The 19673-nt window shown below is 32.9% G+C and overlaps 1 protein-coding gene across 2 annotated transcripts; it reads left to right on the top strand.

The window, feature by feature from the left end:
• Nucleotides 1–14308: 14308 nt before the first annotated feature.
• On the top strand, nt 14309–18704 carry LOC137817213 (granule-bound starch synthase 1, chloroplastic/amyloplastic). 2 transcript variants are annotated; one of them, XM_090305059.1, is made up of 14 exons: nt 14309–14595; nt 14829–15169; nt 15523–15603; nt 15691–15789; nt 15906–15995; nt 16340–16403; nt 16495–16595; nt 16691–16800; nt 16920–17163; nt 17246–17422; nt 17525–17716; nt 17817–17903; nt 17991–18119; nt 18223–18704. In XM_090305059.1, the coding sequence occupies exons 2-14, from the start codon at nt 14840–14842 to the stop codon at nt 18337–18339; spliced, it is 1821 nt and encodes a 606-aa protein (XP_090161185.1). In that variant the 5' UTR covers nt 14309–14595; nt 14829–14839; the 3' UTR covers nt 18340–18704. The 2 variants fall into 2 exon arrangements, with proteins under 2 accessions (XP_090161185.1, XP_090161184.1); XM_090305058.1 differs by having other exon boundaries at nt 14400–14595; nt 14832–15169.
• Nucleotides 18705–19673: the final 969 nt, after the last annotated feature.

Below are 19673 nucleotides of genomic sequence, written 5' to 3'. Positions count from 1 at the left end.
ATGTTGTGGTTGATATTTCAATTCCACTTTTTACTTGTTTGGAATGTTAATCCTTTGGTCAAATCAGGGATTTTGACATGGGCATAATAAAATCCGGAAGAAATTGTGTTTGTATTTTCATCCTTCCTTTATCTTTCAAATCAATACGAGTATAAATGTGCTATGATATAATGGTTATCTTCAATTAGTGTTTCTCTACGTTACTGAAAGTTCAAGGGCACATTTCTTCTACATTAATGCAAATGAGACATTCCTATATGCAGCTTTCCTTAATTTCTCTTAGCTGACCTGAATTTTTACTTTTCTTTACTAGCCTGTTTAAAACAATAATTATTTAGATTTTAGTAGTTTAGAATCTTATGTTCTTCTTGTTGCCTCTTTTGCAATTTTACTTTGCTTCTTTTGATTTAATGTTTTTGTAACCATATGAAAAATGTGAATATTTAGGATTTATGCTATTTATTGAGAAATTTTTCACTTCTTACTTTTAAAGGCGTGTAATTCCTTGTGATTTTATTGGAGTTGTGAAAAGTCAGAAACCTGTCTTTCTGAAAGGTAAGGAGTACAAATTAGCATAATCAAGTTTAATCATGGTATCAATTTATGGGTATGCTATTTCATTAAGAAAATAATTGAACGTGTTGATGCAGTCTTGTTAGTTGGTATCTTGCACTACTCTAAATAATTTGATTATTCATTCAGGCTTTGAATGTGCTCATTGAATCATACTTTGATAGTCAATTATACAAAAATAAAATATGGGTTGGCATTGTTGAAGGTATTCTATTAAATATTTTTGTTTTATTGATTGTCTTTATGTAGTTAATTTTGTCAAGGTATGGTAAAAAAATTATTACGAATTATATTACATATTTTTCAGTAAATAATTTTTCCTTTCATGATCAGGGTGGAATTGCAGACAAGAGGTATGGATTATTTCTTGTTCTTGTGCAAAGTATGTATTTTCTAGTTCTATCAAAATCTTGTCTGTAATTAATTAATATAAATAAGAGGAAAATATTTATTGCTCCCCAATAATAACTTTTTAAGTAATTTATTTTGGTGAAAATTGTATTAAATATTAGATAGGGTTTGCAAATTATTTCTGAAGGTATGAAACTTAACAAAAGTAAATTCATCAATGAGATTTAGTGCTAGTTGGTTTGTTTGTCCTGTTATGATGATATCATTTTTATTTGAAATTCTTAGGCATATTTTTTTTTTCTTTTGGTATTGTCATTTTATTTGTAATGCTTGTTTACCCATAATCAAGATCTTATATTTGATTGAAAAATACTTCTAAGTTTCTGACCCAAATGATAATGCTTAACATATTAGAATGCTAGAAATAGATTTGAAATGTTAATTAATATCAACATCTAATCGTAATGATAAGAAGTTTTTATAAATATGCAAGAAATCGATTATAAATGACTTTTATATGGGCATCAAAAGAGTAAGAAGGATGAACCCCAATCCCAATTTTTCCAATTGAACCAACAAACGCTTTGACTTACTTTCTTTTTAATTATTGCAATCATAACAAAATCCCAACAAACTTTATTATTTTGTTTTCTATTTAATGAATCTAATACTTGATTATTTAGTTGTTCCTTGTGGGTTCAATATCCATCCTTAGGGATAAATTATTACTTCTGACAACGCGGTGTATTTGTCGTAAAAAAAAGTCATTAGTAAGTGCTATCAAGATATGAATGTGAATGCACAAACAAATTTAAATATTTTCACAAAATTTACTTTAACTTTTTCTTCTATCTTTAGTTAGTTAAAACATTTATATAACATGCAATGTAAATGATACAACTCAATTAGCCAAGCAGATCACCAAGGACACGAGAGGCACTTCACACTTTGATCAGTCATCTCAGCTTACAAGACAAGGCCCCACCAAATATTGGAAGGACATCAACAGAAGAAGAATCGGGCATAGAACAGAGCATCAGATGTTCTTTCTTCTAGTCTTCTTACAAGACAAAAATGTATGTTTGTAAATAAATTGGGCTCACTTTGGGGATTCCAGATAGAAGAATAAACTAGAGTAGGGTCTGCTTAGTAATTTGACTAGGGTGTGTTAGTAATTTCAATAAGGTGTCCTTAGTAATTTAAGTAGAGTGTGCTTAGTAATTTGGGATTGTGCCAAGCCCACCTTTCATGACAATTGCTTCTAAGTTTAGGGTTTCTTTGACCTACCTTCAAGAAGGCTTCTCACAAATGACACCCCTACCCCTCTATCTTGTTCTTCAAGACACTCTCCTATAAATAGAGTGTCTTGCCTCATGTATTGGACACATTGAATTTTGAATAGAAAAGAACCTCTGCAGGAATGGTTTTAAACTAGAGGGGGGGTGAATGGTTTAAAGGGGTTTTCGCAAACTTTTCAAAGCTAGAATGAACTTATTTCATAAACCAATTGATTCAGCAATTCAGTTAGCCAAAACAGCAAGCAAAATTGTAATACTAGAAAAAACAATCGGTTGTTTCTTCGAAACAATCGGTTGTTTCTTCGAAACAATCGGTTGTTTCTTCGAAACAATCGGTTGTTTATACCAGCAAACAACAAACAAACTGAATTTAAAGAGTTAGGGATAGAGAGATTGTACACAGTTGTTTATACTGGTTCACTCCAAACTAGAGCTACATCCAGTCTTCTCAGAAACCCTGAGGATATCCACTAAGCAATCACCACTAGATCACTTACACCACAACCAAGAGAATGACCTTGAACACCTCAAGAAACACACTCTCCTTGGCCAACACTAAGATTGTTGATCTTGAACACCTCAAGAACACACAGCCAATCTCAGCAAAACACACACACGAATTGTTCAGCAGTTTACAAAGATTACACTTGTTACAGATGAATATCTGAAATCAATACAAGCATAATCATATTCAGCACCTTGATCAATCTCTCAACTCTTAAGCAATCTCAGAACTCTTTGAAAAACTCTTCTTGTCAAAAACTATGTTTCGAGATTCTTAAAACTTAAAAACAGTTTTTCAAAATATATCTGAGAATATAGTTTGTTATTAAATCTTAACAAACTCTTAATTGCATTTAAAATAGATTGGTCAAAGCATTTAATGACTGGAGCATATTCAGTTAAAGCATTTAAAGCTCAGTAAAAGAAAACAGTTTTTCTGTTATGGTTTTAAAATAAACAATCGATTGTTTCCTCGAATCAATCGGTTGTTTTGTTACTTAACAAAATCACCATTCAAAAACAGTTTTCAAACTTTCTCAAAACACCTAAGTGTAAACAATCGCTTGTTTCGACAAAACAATCGGTTGTTTCAACTTAGTTTGAAAAAAAAAATTGCTTTGATAAAATTGAGATGCTAATTGCTTTGAGATTTAATCTAAGGGTTGATTACAACATTACCCCAGAACAAGGCTAAAACCAGCACAGCAGCATCAAGCAAAGCAGAGGCTTCATCATCCTTCAAAGGATTGAATTCATCAAAACATTGAACACCACATGGTTCAACAATCTCTCCCTATTTGATGAAGACAAATCCCTGATGCTTGTGTTGTTCTTTGATTAAATCTGAAGCAATTCCTGCAAAAGAACTTTGAGCAATACATTGAACTTCTGATATTCTGTTAGTATACAGATTAATAATTAAAGCTTAAGCATCTAATATCAGAACCAAATAACATCACTCAAACTGTTTTTAACAACTTTGAAAATCAGAAACTTAATACAAATTGGAAACACAAACACAGCATATATCTCCCCCTATTTTTCTTCACAAATAGACAAAGATAAGAGATAAAATAAAACATTGTTCCAATTACATCAAAAATAAAACAGCAACAGCAGAAGGAAAGAAATTTTAAAACCAGAAAAGAGAACAGCCAAAAACAATTGATTGTTTCGATGACCAATCGGTTGTTTTTCTCTCAATCTTCTTCATCAGCAAACTGAAGGTCAAAGATTTGATTCTGGACAGCTTCAATCTGTTCTTCCAGAGTCATAAACCTTGCATCCATGTTGTCAAACCTTGTGTCAATCCTCTGAAAGTTGCTAACACATAGATCATGAAGGCTCCTTTGATTTTCAGCAAAGGTATCTAGCCTTTTCACCATGAGTCTTTCAAAAGGAGACATGGTTTGCATTCTTTCTCCTTGATGTTCAGCATCAGCACTAGGTCCTGCATCTTGAAAATCTTCAGCTGGATCTTCATGTTGAACATCCATGTGAGCAGGTTCATCTTGTTCAAGATGAGCAGCACCACTAGAAGATGCACCATGATCACCATCCTTACTTATCCACTTTCCACCTATTTTTGTAAAGCCCATCTTGCTGAGTGATCCATTGTTCAACTCTTGGGTTGACTTGACCAGCTCAGAAGTTTCATCTTCAAGATTAACTTCAAAATAGTGTAGAAACTTAGATATTAAAACAGCATAGGGATAGTGGTAATCGCCTAACCTCATGGCTTTTTGCATATGTTCCTTGATTATGTGAATCCAATTGATCTTCACTTTCTTGGAGATGCAGAAGATGTAAACCATATCTTCTTCAGTCAACACAGAGTGGTTACTCCCCCTTGGAGTTAGAATCCAAGTTACAATGAGAGCAAGCAACCTCTCATCAAGCTTCAAACCTCCAACCGAGCATGTGCTAACTTGAGATTGATTGTTCTTCAAGCAACTTTTGTAGAACTGGATTTTGTTGAAATCTTCTACCACACCAAGGTTTCCTTTGTTGATTCTCAATCCAGAGAACTTAAGTCCAGCTACAGCAGCCCAAACCTCATGGGTTATCTCCATCTCCACGCCTTTCACATGAGAGACTAAGTTGTTTCCCTCAAACTTCAAGTTGGTGTAGAAAACCCTCACCAAATCTGGATATATGTTCCCTTTGAGCTCTAGAAACTTTCTGAGTGATTGGTCTTTGAGAAGCCTCCTCACATTGTCAAGCTTTTGACTTTTCAGCCAGTCAAAGCACACAACCTTGGGGTTGTTTATCTTCTTGACACTTGTTTCATATCTATACTTCTCAATGAGATCGGTGTCACCAGAAAACCAGCTTTCAAGCCTTCCTCCAGACCTTACAGCTCTGGTTTTGACTCTTTTAGAGGTGGGAGGAGTTGATTCCATGACAGTAGAGAAAAAAACTCACTTCACAGAAATTTGCAAGAGATGGTGCAAGAGATGTTGCAAGAGATGTTGCAATTGGTTGTTCTTGATGAAAGAAATCTGCACCTAATTTTATAGCAGAAAGAAAATCAATTTGAATTTAATTTCATTCAATGGTTACCTGATTTTCAGAGAGAGGACTTGACTCTGTTCTGCACTGAAAATGTCAGAAAAAGCTGAAAATCACATGGTCTTCACATGTGATCTTTGACTAGTCATTAAGGCTCTTGAATTTCCAAGATTTTGGAATATATTCCTTTATGACTGTTGTAAATCCTTTCTGAACGTGATCAGCTTTCAACACAGATCCTTTGACCAAGATTCTCCCTTTGAAAAATATCTACAACGGCTAGAAATTCAAAAATCAGTTAAAACAATTTCTACACAGTGCTGTCAGACTCAAAATAATCGGTTGTTTCGAAGAAACAATCGTTGTTTTTCTGCAGCAGTTAAAAACTTGATTTTTCAATTTTTAACCATAAACAGAAACAGATTAAAGTACATGACACTGGTTAAAAAACAAATAATCATAAGAAAGAACTTTGAAACAAAAATTGATAACAAATAAAAGGAAGGCCTTATCCTTGTGTTGTTTCTTTAATGAGCCAATTGCTTGCTGATCAAGAAAACTTCATTTTACTGTTTTGACCTTTTGCATAGCATTGATTCAGCTTCAATGACTGCCTTTTTCTTCAACAACTTGATCAGAAGGCTCAATTCTTCCTTTTCTCTTCATTTTTCCTGCATAAACAAATTCAAGTTGCAAGATTTGGTCCCCTTACAAATTTGGGTCCATTTGGCTTTTCTTTGTTGTTAGAAACATCACATCCCTTAGGAATCCATTTCATAAAACCTTTAGGAACATAATATTTTCTAATTTTGCAGAATCTAACAGAGTGGCCTTTCTTCATGCAGTAAAAGCATGTAACAACCGATTGTTTCGTCTTAACAATCGGTTGTTTTTCTGATTTTCTCAAAAAGCTTTTTGAAAACCTATCTTGCTTGTTCTGTGGATTGAAGCCTAAACCAGCTTTTCCAAAAACACAGCTTTGAGATGCTAGGACATTCTCAAAGTTTGACTTTCCTTTTGAAACCTTGTCCACAGTTTCAACAAGATAGTGAACCTTTTTCTCAAGATTTTCACAATTTGTGGAATTGAGAGTATCACACTTGCAAGAGGCATTTTTGAAATCTTTTTCCAATTTTTCAAAATCACTTTTTGCTTTTCTCAGTTCCTCTTCAAGTGATTTAACTTTCTTTTCAAGCCCATTGTTAAGATCTTTCAATCGGTTGTTTGAAAGAACCAATCTATTAGCTTCATCATGAGTTTCTTGAAAAGCTTCAAGCAATTCACTATAGTTTTATTCATTTAAGGAAGCACATGAACTAACCTCACTTGAACTGCAAGAATCATCATCATCATCCTCAGCAACTAAGCATATGTTGGCCTTTTCATCTTCACTTGATGAAGAGCTTGATGATGATACTTCATTTTCATCCCAAGCAATGTAGGCTCTTTTTTGTCTTGCCTTTCTTCTCCTTGTAGCTTGTCTTTTTCTCTTTGCTCTTGTTGGGACAATCAGCCTTTATGTGACCTTGCTCACCACAACCAAAACAAGTATAGTTATTTGAATTAAATTCATTGGGTTTCTTGTTTCCATACCTATCCTTATTGTTGTCTTTGTTGCGGTTTCTCTTTAAGAATTTGCTGAATTTTCTTGACAGCAAGCTAAGATTTTCCTCATCACTATCATCACTTGAATCTTGCTTTCCCTTATGTTTGGATGCTTTCAAGGCTATGCTCCTTGTGTGCTTATCTTCACTCTCTTGAACATTGAGTCTATTCATCTCTAGCTGATGTTCCCTAAGCTTTCCAAACAAAGAGGCAACACTTAATGATGTTAGATCTTTAGATTCGGAAATAGCAGTTACCTTTGGTTGCCATGCTCTATCAAGACATTTTAAGATCTTGATGTTCAGCTCCTCTTTATCAAACGTCTTGTCAAGGCTCATAAGGTGATTGATGATGTGTGTAAACCTTTTCTGCACTTCAGCTATGGTTTCACCTTTCAACATTCTAAACATCTCATACTCTTGGATGAGAGCATGCTTTCTAGCTCTTTTCACCTCATATGTTCCTTCATGAGTGACTTCCAAGTATCCCACATTTCTTTTGATGATTTGCATTGTGAGACCCTGAAAAACTCATCAGAATTTAAAGCAGAGGTTATAATATTTTTGGCAATGCAATCGAATTTAGCCTTTCTACTTTCTGCATCAGTCCATTGAGACCATGGCTTCTCAATGACAGAACCATCTTTTTCAAACGTTGGGATAAAAGGGCCATTTTCAATTGCGTCCCAAATTCCTTTGTCAAGAGATTCCATAAATATTTTCATTCTAACTTTCCAAAACTGGTAATTCAAACCACAAAACAAGGGTGGTCTGTTTATTGAGGCACCTTCCCCAGACGGTAGTCTATCAGCCATTTTGAAAGATTTTAGGATCAACTTGAATAACTTTCAAGAACCAAGCTCTTGATGCCAATTGTTAGAAAAGATGGCTTTCAACTAGAGGGGGGGTGAATGGTTTAAAGGGGTTTTCGCAAACTTTTCAAAGCTAGAATGAACTTATTTCATAAACCAATTGATTCAGCAATTCAGTTAGCCAAAACAGCAAGCAAAACTGTAATACTAGAAAAAACAATCGGTTGTTTCTTCGAAACAATCGGTTGTTTATACCAGCAAACAACAAACAAACTGAATTTAAAGAGTTAGGGATAGAGAGATTGTACACAGTTGTTTATACTGGTTCACTCCAAACTAGAGCTACATCCAGTCTTCTCAGAAACCCTGAGGATATCCACTAAGCAATCACCACTAGATCACTTACACCACAACCAAGAGAATGACCTTGAACACCTCAAGAAACACACTCTCCTTGGCCAACACTAAGATTGTTGATCTTGAACACCTCAAGAACACACAGCCAATCTCAGCAAAACACACACACGAATTGTTCAGCAGTTTACAAAGATTACACTTGTTACAGATGAATATCTGAAATCAATACAAGCATAATCATATTCAGCACCTTGATCAATCTCTCAACTCTTAAGCAATCTCAGAACTCTTTGAAAAACTCTTCTTGTCAAAAACTATGTTTCGAGATTCTTAAAACTTAAAAACAGTTTTTCAAAATATATCTGAGAATATAGTTTGTTATTAAATCTTAACAAACTCTTAATTGCATTTAAAATAGATTGGTCAAAGCATTTAATGACTGGAGCATATTCAGTTAAAGCATTTAAAGCTCAGTAAAAGAAAACAGTTTTTCTGTTATGGTTTTAAAATAAACAATCGATTGTTTCCTCGAATCAATCGGTTGTTTTGTTACTTAACAAAATCACCATTCAAAAACAGTTTTCAAACTTTCTCAAAACACCTAAGTGTAAACAATCGCTTGTTTCGACAAAACAATCGGTTGTTTCAACTTAGTTTGAAAAACATTTTGCTTTGATAAAATTGAGATGCTAATTGCTTTGAGATTTAATCTAAGGGTTGATTACAACATTGAACTACCCGAGAACAAGGCTAAAACCAGCACAACAACATCAAGCAAAGCAGAGGCTTCATCATCCTTCAAATGATTGGATTCATCAAAACATTGAACACCACATGGTTCAACACTTTTCGCAAATATATGTTTAAGAATGAAACTTTAACAATCAATTCAGATAAGCAATTCAGAAAGACAATTCAACAAAGATTCAGAAAACAGTTCCAGTATTTTAATCGGTTAAAAACACGATATAACCGGTTGTTTATGTTACAGATACAAAAGCAGTTTGTAAGGCAAAAATATCAACTGGTTGAAAATAAAAAATAACTTGTTGTTTATGACAACATAACAAACAGTTATGAAGAGAAGAGATAGAGAGATTTACACACAAGGTTTATACTGGTTCACTCAATCCCAGAGCTACATTCAGTCCTCAGTCAAACCACTGAGTATTCCACTATGTAATCAATCATAGATTACAACTACACATACCACAAAGAGGTGACTTTGAATCTCACAAAGCCTACTCACCCTCTTTGCACACAGCCAACACCTCAAGCTAGAATCACACTGACTTTACAAGATTTTACAACAACGTTTACAGAATGTAATTTGAACAATTACAAGAAACTAAGAAAAGGTAGAAAACACTTGGATTACAAAAGACCAGAAACCCTATGATTAGTTCTTGAAACACAACAAAGCTTAAAAGCAATCTTGCTAAACTTGGAAAACTTCTTTTCACAAATAGATTGTAATCTCTCTTTTTAATTTCAGATTTGAGTGTTAAAACTTGTTTATTTCTCTCCTTTCAAACATTTGAAGGAAGGCTATATTATATTTATAACCTTTGAAAAGCTACTGTTAAAGGCAAATTTGAACAACTGAATTAATTAAAATAGGTTTTCAAAAACCTGTTATGAAAACTTACTTTTAATTGGTTGAAATCACGATTTAACCGGTTGGATGGTTTCGGCAGTTATACAACTGATTCAAACAAAAGTTTCAAAAAATTCTTTGTCAGCTAAGTGACAAACAACTGATTGTCTCGAAACTTTAATTGGTTGTTTTTCCCTTTGCATGGAAAAACACTTAGTTCTTTAAAATAGATTAAAACAGGCTTTGTGTAGGAATCAAGATTGATCTTACATAAATTCTAAACACTCTAAACTACACCAAAACCAAAAGCAGCAAGGCTTCAAGCTTCATCTTGAATTTGAAACATCAAAGCTCACATCTTCAACACTTACCAGAGATGGGTTGGAATCATTCGAGGTGGATGTTCGAGTTGTTTGAACTGAATGACCTTTTCGTTTAAGGGTTACTAAGTGGTAATCCACCTATAGAAGACTCTTTGGCACTTAAGTCAATAAGAGTTTATTGAAATATGAGAATATGAGTGAGTAAACTCTTTGACGCTTAAGTCAATTCGAGTTTAGTGGAATATGAGAATATAAGTGAATAAGTAAAATTGAGTGAGTATTCCCTAGAAAATAAGGTTGTACTTATAAGCTCTTATCCCAACTAAAATATTTAATAAGGTTGTTGCCGAATATTTGGGTTGAAGAATCTGTTATTGACTATTGGGGTAGTTCTAGTTATAACAAATTAGTTTGTTCAAATAGTTATGAATTGTTCAATACTACAGGTGGTTTGTGCCCAACTATCACACATAAGTATTATATTCTTAATCCAACTTTTTTTGCTAAAATTTAACATTATAAGATTTTGAAGTTAAAATTTATACATATTTAACCTAAATAAATAAATAAATACTAAACTCACTCTTCTTTTTCTTAAGTACAAAACATACCAAATTGAAGAATTAATCAAAATCACCCTATGACAGATCTCTACATGTATAAAAAGAATTTAGGTTTTCCAAGGAAACATAATGTACTTTTATAATCTAAAACCCTAATTGGAAAAGTTGTAATTTCCCTTGTCTTTGATTACTTACATTGTGTGAAAAATGGAGTCTTCTAAGAAAGAATGGTGGATTAAGGTGTTAAAGAGTTTAGATTCGTAGCTCCCAGTTCAAAGTCTAATCACACAAAAGCATCATAATATCATATTAAAGCTTAAAACATCTAGAATTTAATTTTTCTCAAAAGAACACTGCATGGGTGTGGTCCTAAAAGCAGAAGACTAGGAATAAAGCTTACTTATGGAAGTTCATAAAAGTAGGATTAGGAATTTCATTAACTTAGAACATCACTCAATATTCAGAAATGTTAGAAGAATAAAGGTTTGGTTAAAGAGAGGAAAAGAAAAATGGAGAAAGAATAAGAGATGGGTGAGTTTTTCAGCGGTTCTACCTTTCATTATGTTTTTGACACACTGATCCACAATTTTCACCTCTTCCTCACCTCTTCCGAATGTCTTCAATTAAAAGTCCACCTCCTTAACCCAAAGAAAAAATCATTAGTCCATTTCACAAATAAATATTACACAATTATTGATGGAAGAGGGCCGCACAACCTTCCATGAAAGGCAAGAGCCAAGTCAAGAGCGTCTAGACCCCAAGCCAATAGCGTCTAGACCCAAGCCAAGCCTCTAAGACCAAGCTAGGAGCATCTAAGATCAAGCTAGGAGCGTCTAGAACAAGAAGACTTGGATCAAGCTATGAATGGGAAAAGGCCTAATAGCACATATTCCGTGAAGGCCCATCAAGTGTAGTTTAGCTTTAAATGAGGTGTAAATAGCATAACCATGTGGACAATTGTTTAATTTTCTGCACATTAGAATTAAGGAAACATTAACCTTGATTAGCTAAAGGTTTCTAGAAGCCTTTATTAATAAAGGACCATGTGCACCCATGTGCCATGTGCACCCATGTGCTTCACATTTACATTACATTTAGCTAGCATTTCATTTGCACTTAGCTTAAGAATTACGGCCTCCTTAGCCTATAAAAGGAGATGCCTATCACTTGTATTTGCAAGATTAATTAGAGTAAAGTTATGCTGCCAATATTGTGTCATACTTTGCTTTTCCCTAGTTTCTAGGATCTAATCTTCACCTTCATCACCTACCATAGGGCTGGCCGAACCTCCCTCTTTCCATACACATCATGCACCTTCAAGATCACCATAGCTCCTAGGAGGATCTTGCACATTTACATCCATAACTTCCGCACCATTTTTCACATCATTCCAAGAAGAGCTTCATGAATTTGCCATCAATTATTCTAATTCATATATATATATATATATATATATATATATATATATATATATATATATATATATATATATATATATATATACATACTTGTTCATCTCGTAATTATTTTTTATTTTTCATATAATTATTTTCCAATATACATTTCAAAATTTTAAATGATAATTTTGTGACAAATGAGAACATTAAATTTTAGTTACTAATTAAATATAATTCCGAAAATTATTTAATGCACCATTAATTCTTTTAAAGTATAATTAATTTAAAATAGTTTTTGTAGAACGTGTGGAATTGAGGAGTATTTAATTAAAGTTTGATGCAATTTTAAAAAATATGACCATAACCTTAAGTTAAATATATACATAAATTACTACAACAACAGAAATCATCATGTATTGAAATAATTTAGTTATATGTTGTTATTTTTTTTATAATAACCAAGAGTTATAAAAGGTACCAAAAACATTTTAAATCTCGTGTGAATTAAAAAATTAAAATACAAATTAATAAAAAAAAAAACTGATGCCATTTTATTGTTTCGTCTTCCACCGTTCATTTGCTGAAAGAGTACATTTGATTTTATTAAATTGCATTAAAAGATATGTACTCCCACAATGACGAACTTATTCTTATAAACAATCATTTTCCGTGTTCATTAGTAATATTATCATTGTCATATCAACTATTACCCTTATTACTACTATTTTGTTATCATTTTTCATGAAAATCATTATTACCAAAATTATTATTATGTAAAATTGAAAATAATTAACATTATAACATTGTGTTATAAATCAATTTTACTACAATATAATATATTCATAATCTGTTGTATATAATTTTGTTGATTAGTTTGAAATCTATTATCTCAAAAATTATTATAATATTTCTATTGATTGAAAATGTGGAAAATTTTCCATAAGAATATATAAAAGTTACGTCAAAAATATTTTTCTACCATCTTTACTTTTCAAATGATGATTAAGTCATACATTAAATATTTTTATTTAGTAAATTTTAATTTTAGCTTTATATTTATATAGTTATTTAAATTGAAAATAATTACTTTTAATTTACAATATTATATAACACTAATTAATTATTTCTTTATGTATTGAAGAAAATATTGATTGACAATTTGAAATAAAACACATTTGTGGTGTAATATAATGTTAAAATGTTATACTTAACCAAAAACTCGTATGATTCATACACTAATTTTAATTTATTCATCTTAAAATAAATATTAAGGATTAAAGAAAGTGATTTGAAAATTTTGAGAAATGAAAATAAAAGAAAATGTTTTATAAGGAATAAAACTAAAATTCTAATTCAATAAAAATAAAAATAAAAACAGATTTTTTCTTATAGGTAGTATACTTCAAGCAAATTTCAATCTACTAGGTTGTAACATATTAATTTGTGTCATATGATACCAACCTCTTCGTGTCATCATTTAGAGTGCAGATATTTTTGTTATTCTTATCCAATTATTTAATCTTAGAAGCGTCTTACTATATATAAATTTATTTGACTTTATATGCTTAAATAGAAAGCTGAAAAACTTGTAATATTTACAAAAAATTGAAATGATAACGACTCAAAATAAATGTTTTAAACATTAACCACAAGCTTATAAAATAAAACAAATTCCTTAAGTGTGGGCTAAAATAATTTCAATGATAAAAGAAACTTTATTCATATGAGCTATATTTGATAAGATTGAGTGAATGCTTAAAGTAATTATCATTTCGCAATAAATAAATATTCTATTAGAGAAATAATAAACAAGTATAACATTGAATCAATAATTTTAAAGAAAATGTCTATAAAATAACAGTAATAAATTATCCTAAAAATATAAATAGACATTAAGGTTTTATCGTAAGAGATAAAATAATAAAAATTAAATTTTATTGAATAGATTATTTTAAAAAGCTGTTTATAGCTTAATGAAATTAAAAAAAAATGAGATGCGTAAAAAATATATCTAGTTCATTTAATAAATTAAATGATAAGCCTTGATGCAGAGATTCTCTATACTGCATGCTCTTCAGTTCCAAGAGATGTGGGCCTCATCAATTTTTTGTTTCATAGCCAATGAATCTGTATCACAGTGAGACTTTTTTTGGTACTTTCTTTCTGCACCCTTTTTGGATTCCTTTTCTGGGCGAAATCGAAATCGAAATCCCCTTTCACTTCCATGGGAATTATTATTTGTATGTCCGAAAGAGAAAATGAAAGCCGTTGGTTCATTCAACAAATAATAATTCAACAGCCACTAGATGTTGAAGCGACACATTCTTCACTATGCTACACACCTGGCTCATACGTGTCTTAAAACTCATGTATGTTTTGGTTTTAGTTACAAAATCAGCAGCAACCCAACCTACGTGTGCTTCAACCCTGGAAAAAATCCCTATTAATTACCATTTTCTTACCTTAAAATGCTATTTCTCACCTGTGCTGGACCCAACTTCTTACCTTAAAATGCTATTTCTCGCGGTGCGTAAGCATCAAATTTCTCACTGACTTCCACGCGTCGCTACACTGTTGGCCAAGGAGAGGCTCCGCACTGCTACAAATACCGCTACTCACATCTTCTTCCTTCAATCCAAACACACTCTTTGCTTTCAATTCACCTTCACTCCCTGCAACTGTTCCTCACAACTCCTCCGTCACCGGTGAGTCACTCTAGCTTTCTCTTTTAACAAACTAGAATCTCCTTCGTTCATGTTTTACACTAATTTTCTCTACCCCTACCATACATTATATTCAATTGTTTAGATCTTAAGCATTTTCTCAAAATACTGCAAAGCTATAACGGTGTATTATTGTTATATATTGCTTTACTTTATTAGATTAGTCACTGCCATTGTTATCGCTGTGAATGGTGAAAGTTTGGTGTTGCATGCAGAAGGTATAAGCATGGCAACGGTATCGATGGCATCGTGCGTGGCGTCAAAAGGCGCGTGGAGTACAGAGACAAAAGTGAAATCTTCGGGTCAGATGAGCCTGAACCGTCATGAATTGAAATACGATGGGTTGAGATCTCTGAACAAGGTACTCGTGCGAAGCACGCATGCGAGCAAAATGGGAAGCTCTTTGGCTGCGAAGAGTAGCAAAAGTGGGCGTGAGAAGGTTTTGGAGAAGATCGAGTGCGGGATGAACTTGATCTTTGTTGGGGCTGAGGTTGCACCTTGGAGTAAAACTGGGGGCCTCGGTGATGTTCTCGGAGGACTTCCATCAGCTTTGGCCGTAAGTGGATTATTGATTTATTTCTCTTACCTGTTTTAATTGTTTTATTCCTAAGCTAGATTGCATATTATTAAATATAAGTATATGTATTATTATTTTTTATATTTGATGTGTAATTTATAGTTTGAATGGAAATAATGTTAGAAAAAACAATATAATTTACAGATTTTCATGAAAGAGTATAATTATAAAGTAGTGATATGTCTAGTTATTTTAAGTGGGTGAATAGTTTATTTCTATTATTTTTCATTGTTGTATATATTGAATATAATAGTAGTTTTGAGGTTTAAAATATTAAAATTTTATATTGGTATAAATTATGATTTTAACCCTGTTTTGTGCTATTTGATAAGGAACATGGACACCGTGTTATGACAGTGTCACCGCGTTACGACCAATACAAGGATGCATGGGACACTAATGTTACCGTGGAGGTAACTTTTCTTGTTCTCGTCATGTATCTGTACAAATCTATGTAACTCTTGGTTAATGATTACTGTTTCATTCTTTTGTTTTCGTAGGTCAAAGTTGCTGATAGAATAGAAACTGTCCGTTTTTTTCACTGCTACAAGCAAGGTGTTGATCGTGTTTTTGTAGACCACCCATGTTTCCTTGAGAAGGTTATAAACTTTGATTGGCATGAACAATTTCACACAAAACAATATTTATAGGATTCAAGACACTATAACAGCTTCAAATTAAACTAAATATTTTTCTTGCATTTTGATTTTAAAAGGTGTGGGGCAAGACCGGTTCAAAACTCTACGGCCCTAGTGCTGGAGTGGATTATGAAGATAACCAACTTAGATACAGCTTGTTATGCCAGGTAACTTCACGTGTAGTTTAACCTGCATAATTTTTTCTTAATCATAGAGTACATAGCCTATAGCTCATAAATAATATTACCGTGGTAATTAGCTTCCCTGACAGCTAACACACGAATTGTCTGAATCATATCTACACATGCTCCTTTTGTTTGAATTGATTTAATTTCTCAATGCAATGGTAACTTGTCTTAAGACATGTAACATTGTCGACTACCTTCAACGGCCATTTGCAGTTTTAATTCGTCATCATCGCTGATTACATTTATTAGAGCATAGATTTGAATTGACTTTAATATTTGTTGACTCTGGATATGACGTTATCAGTGTGTTCAACAACTTTCAGGCTGCCCTTGAGGCACCAAGGGTTTTGAACTTAAACAGCAACAAATATTTCTCGGGACCATATGGTACGGCTCTCTGGTTTATTCCTTGATCTTCAATATTCGGTTAAGGAAAACCTTTAAATTTAGTTTACAAGCCTTTTCTGTCTTCCGGCAGGTGAAGATGTGATCTTTGTTGCCAATGATTGGCACACTGCTCTTCTTCCGTGCTACTTGAAATCAATGTACCAGACCAGGGGGGTTTATAGAAACACAAAGGTGAGGATTTATTTACTTTCTGCACGCTTGTCTTCATCATGAATCACCATTCATTCTTTCCAGGGAAACTGACTTTCCTTGGCACATCATGGCAGGTTGCATTTTGTATTCATAACATATCCTACCAGGGTAGGCATCCCTTTGAAGACTTCCCTCTTCTCAATTTACCTAATGAATACAGGAGCGCTTTTGACTTTACTGATGGGTAACACACCGTTCTCTGTTCCGAAAAAACTTACAACATTTCCAAAATTTATTATTTTATTTATACACTTGACTTCTACACATCCAACCATGTTAATATTTCTTATGTTTCATTTCCAGGCATCTTAAGCCTGTGAGGGGAAGGAAAATTAACTGGATGAAAGCTGCAATATTAGAATCGGACCTAGTGCTCACTGTAAGTCCATATTATGCCAAGGAACTTGTTTCCGGAGAGGATAGAGGTGTAGAATTGGACAACATAATTCGCAAAACTGGCGTTGCCGGTATCGTGAATGGCATGGATATTCGGGAGTGGAGTCCAAAAACTGATAAATTCATAGATATACACTTCGATACAACAAGTGTAAGTGTTATCCTCCCTGTTACTAGATATGGAATTATGGTCCATATAAATTAGCACGTCCTTATCAAATTGTCATTCTTAGGTCAAGGAAGCAAAATTCCTGCTGAAAGAGGCCCTTCAGGCAGAGGTTGGCTTACCTGTAAACAGGGATATCCCTCTGATAGGCTTCATTGGTAGGCTTGAAGAGCAGAAAGGTTCAGATATTCTTGTGGAAGCCATCCCAAAGTTCATTGACCAGAATGTTCAGATCATAATTCTTGTAAGTGTCTTGATTCGATCATTGTTGTTGCATTAATCCGTATTACTAGTACCGCTAAAAGATAAAAGTTAAGCTCATGGTTCAATCCCTTTTCTTCTTCAGGGAACTGGCAAAAAGAGCATGGAGAAGCAGATTGAGCAACTAGAGGAAATTAATCCGGAGAAGGCCAGAGGCATAGCAAAATTCGATGGTCCCTTGGCTCACAAGATAATTGCTGGATCTGACTTCATAATGATCCCAAGTAGATTTGAACCCTGTGGTCTAGTTCAGTTGCATTCTATGCCATATGGAACGGTAGAGACTATTGGCCTCTTTTTCTCTATTTCCTTCTCCTCTACGCCTTGGTGTTCCGGGACAACATATTTTGACTCTAAACAATAAATGTTTGCAACAGGTGCCAATAGTTTCTTCCACTGGTGGACTCGTTGATACCGTTCAAGAAGGGTTTACTGGATTCCACATGGGTGCATTTAACGTAGACGTAAGTAGAGTAGAAAAATAGTCTTGTCTTGTTTTTTATTTGATATAGGAGCGAATCTGAAAGATTGCTACTGTGGTTTTTCTGTAGTGTGAAGCTATTGATCCTGCTGATGTGGAAAAGATAGCAACTACCGTAAGGAGAGCCCTTGGAACATATGGTACCGTAGCCATGGAAAAGATTATCCAGAACTGCATGGCCCAAGACTTTTCATGGAAGGTAAGCATATGTGAAACGTTTGTTTATTTCATAGCATACTGAAAAAAAATGCTACATTGAGGCAAATTCTGTTTATCTGATCATTGGGATGATTATGATACAGGGACCAGCCAAACAATGGGAAAAAGTGCTGTTTAGCCTAGACGTTGGTCGCAGTGAAGCTGGAATTGAAGGTGATGAGATTGCTCCTCTTGCAAAGGAAAATGTGGCCACTCCTTGAGCATCAGCATTAAGATCCTCTTTCTGAATATGATCATGGACGAGGGATTATAAACGAAGCATCTTCACATAATTTGATCAACCATTTCGAAGGGGCGGAACTTCAATTTCAAGCAAACTATCAAACTAACATAAAGGTTTTTCATAAGCAAGGTCTTGTCATAAAGGAAATTTGAAGTACTTGAGTTTTATAAGTTTAAATTCAGCATAAGGTGAATAAATGTCAATGCATGCTTCCAAATCTTAGGAAGGAGCATGTCATCTTTTTTTATTTTCTGACCTTATTGGCTTTGGTCTCACCGTTCTTTATGTACATTACAAATTAAATAAGCACTATGTTTCCAAGCATCGAGTTTAACGTATTTACATATGGATGTTGATTTCCTTGCAGTTTATTTTTAGAATGAATAATGTTTGTTCCACATTCCTTTCTTTTTATATCTTCTACTTTACACCTCTTTTTAATAATTAAATATTATATTTAACTAATAAAAAATATATTACATTAAATTTTGAAATAAAATAATACTATTATTGGTTAAAATATTGTATTTAACTAATAAAAAAATTAAAATAAAATAATAATATTATTGGTTAAAATATTATATTTAACTAATATTAAAATTAATAAAAAAATTAAAATAAAATAATAATATTATTGGTTGTCAAAAAAGTGTGAAAAAAATTAGAATATTAAAATATCATTGTCCTTTTAGATATCATTCAAGAAATTGACCGCAAATTTCGATTATTTTAAAGAAATAATCATTCATTTTTTCAACTTTTAAAAAAGTAATAATTGTTTTCAGATTTAAGCTCTAACGAACATATTACAAAGTGCCTAGAACAATTTATAAATTTTTAATGTGAGACTAAGAAAACGAATTGCAGTTTTCCTAATTTCATATTCATCACTTCACTGTCCGATATCAATTATACACTTATTATTATTAATATAATTTATATATATTATTATTAATATAATTTATACATATATTATCTATACCTATATATAGGGAATTTCCCTCTTAACTACCATCTTATTTTATTTTAATTTTATCTCTATCTTTCTATCTTATTATTTTATTTGTCATTTTGTGTATCCGCATTTAACTCCTCATGTTGGAAACTCCTCATCTTCATCAAACCATTGTTAATAAGTTACAACAAATACTACATCAGTGCAATTCATTTGTGCATGTATTTAGACAACTTGCTCAAGAACAAAATATTCATGAATGTACTTTAGTCATTAAAGAGCGTCCTGCCAATCAACCACAATATAATCTTCCAACTGCATCTCAAGTGGCAGCAATTATTGTTACTGGGGACACA

The sequence above is a fragment of the Phaseolus vulgaris genome, chromosome 7 (genome assembly GCF_051622355.1).
Source record: "Phaseolus vulgaris cultivar YP4 chromosome 7, ASM5162235v1, whole genome shotgun sequence".
Classification (NCBI taxonomy): Eukaryota; Viridiplantae; Streptophyta; class Magnoliopsida; order Fabales; family Fabaceae; genus Phaseolus; species Phaseolus vulgaris.
This window is presented reverse-complemented; position numbering and strand designations above follow the sequence as displayed.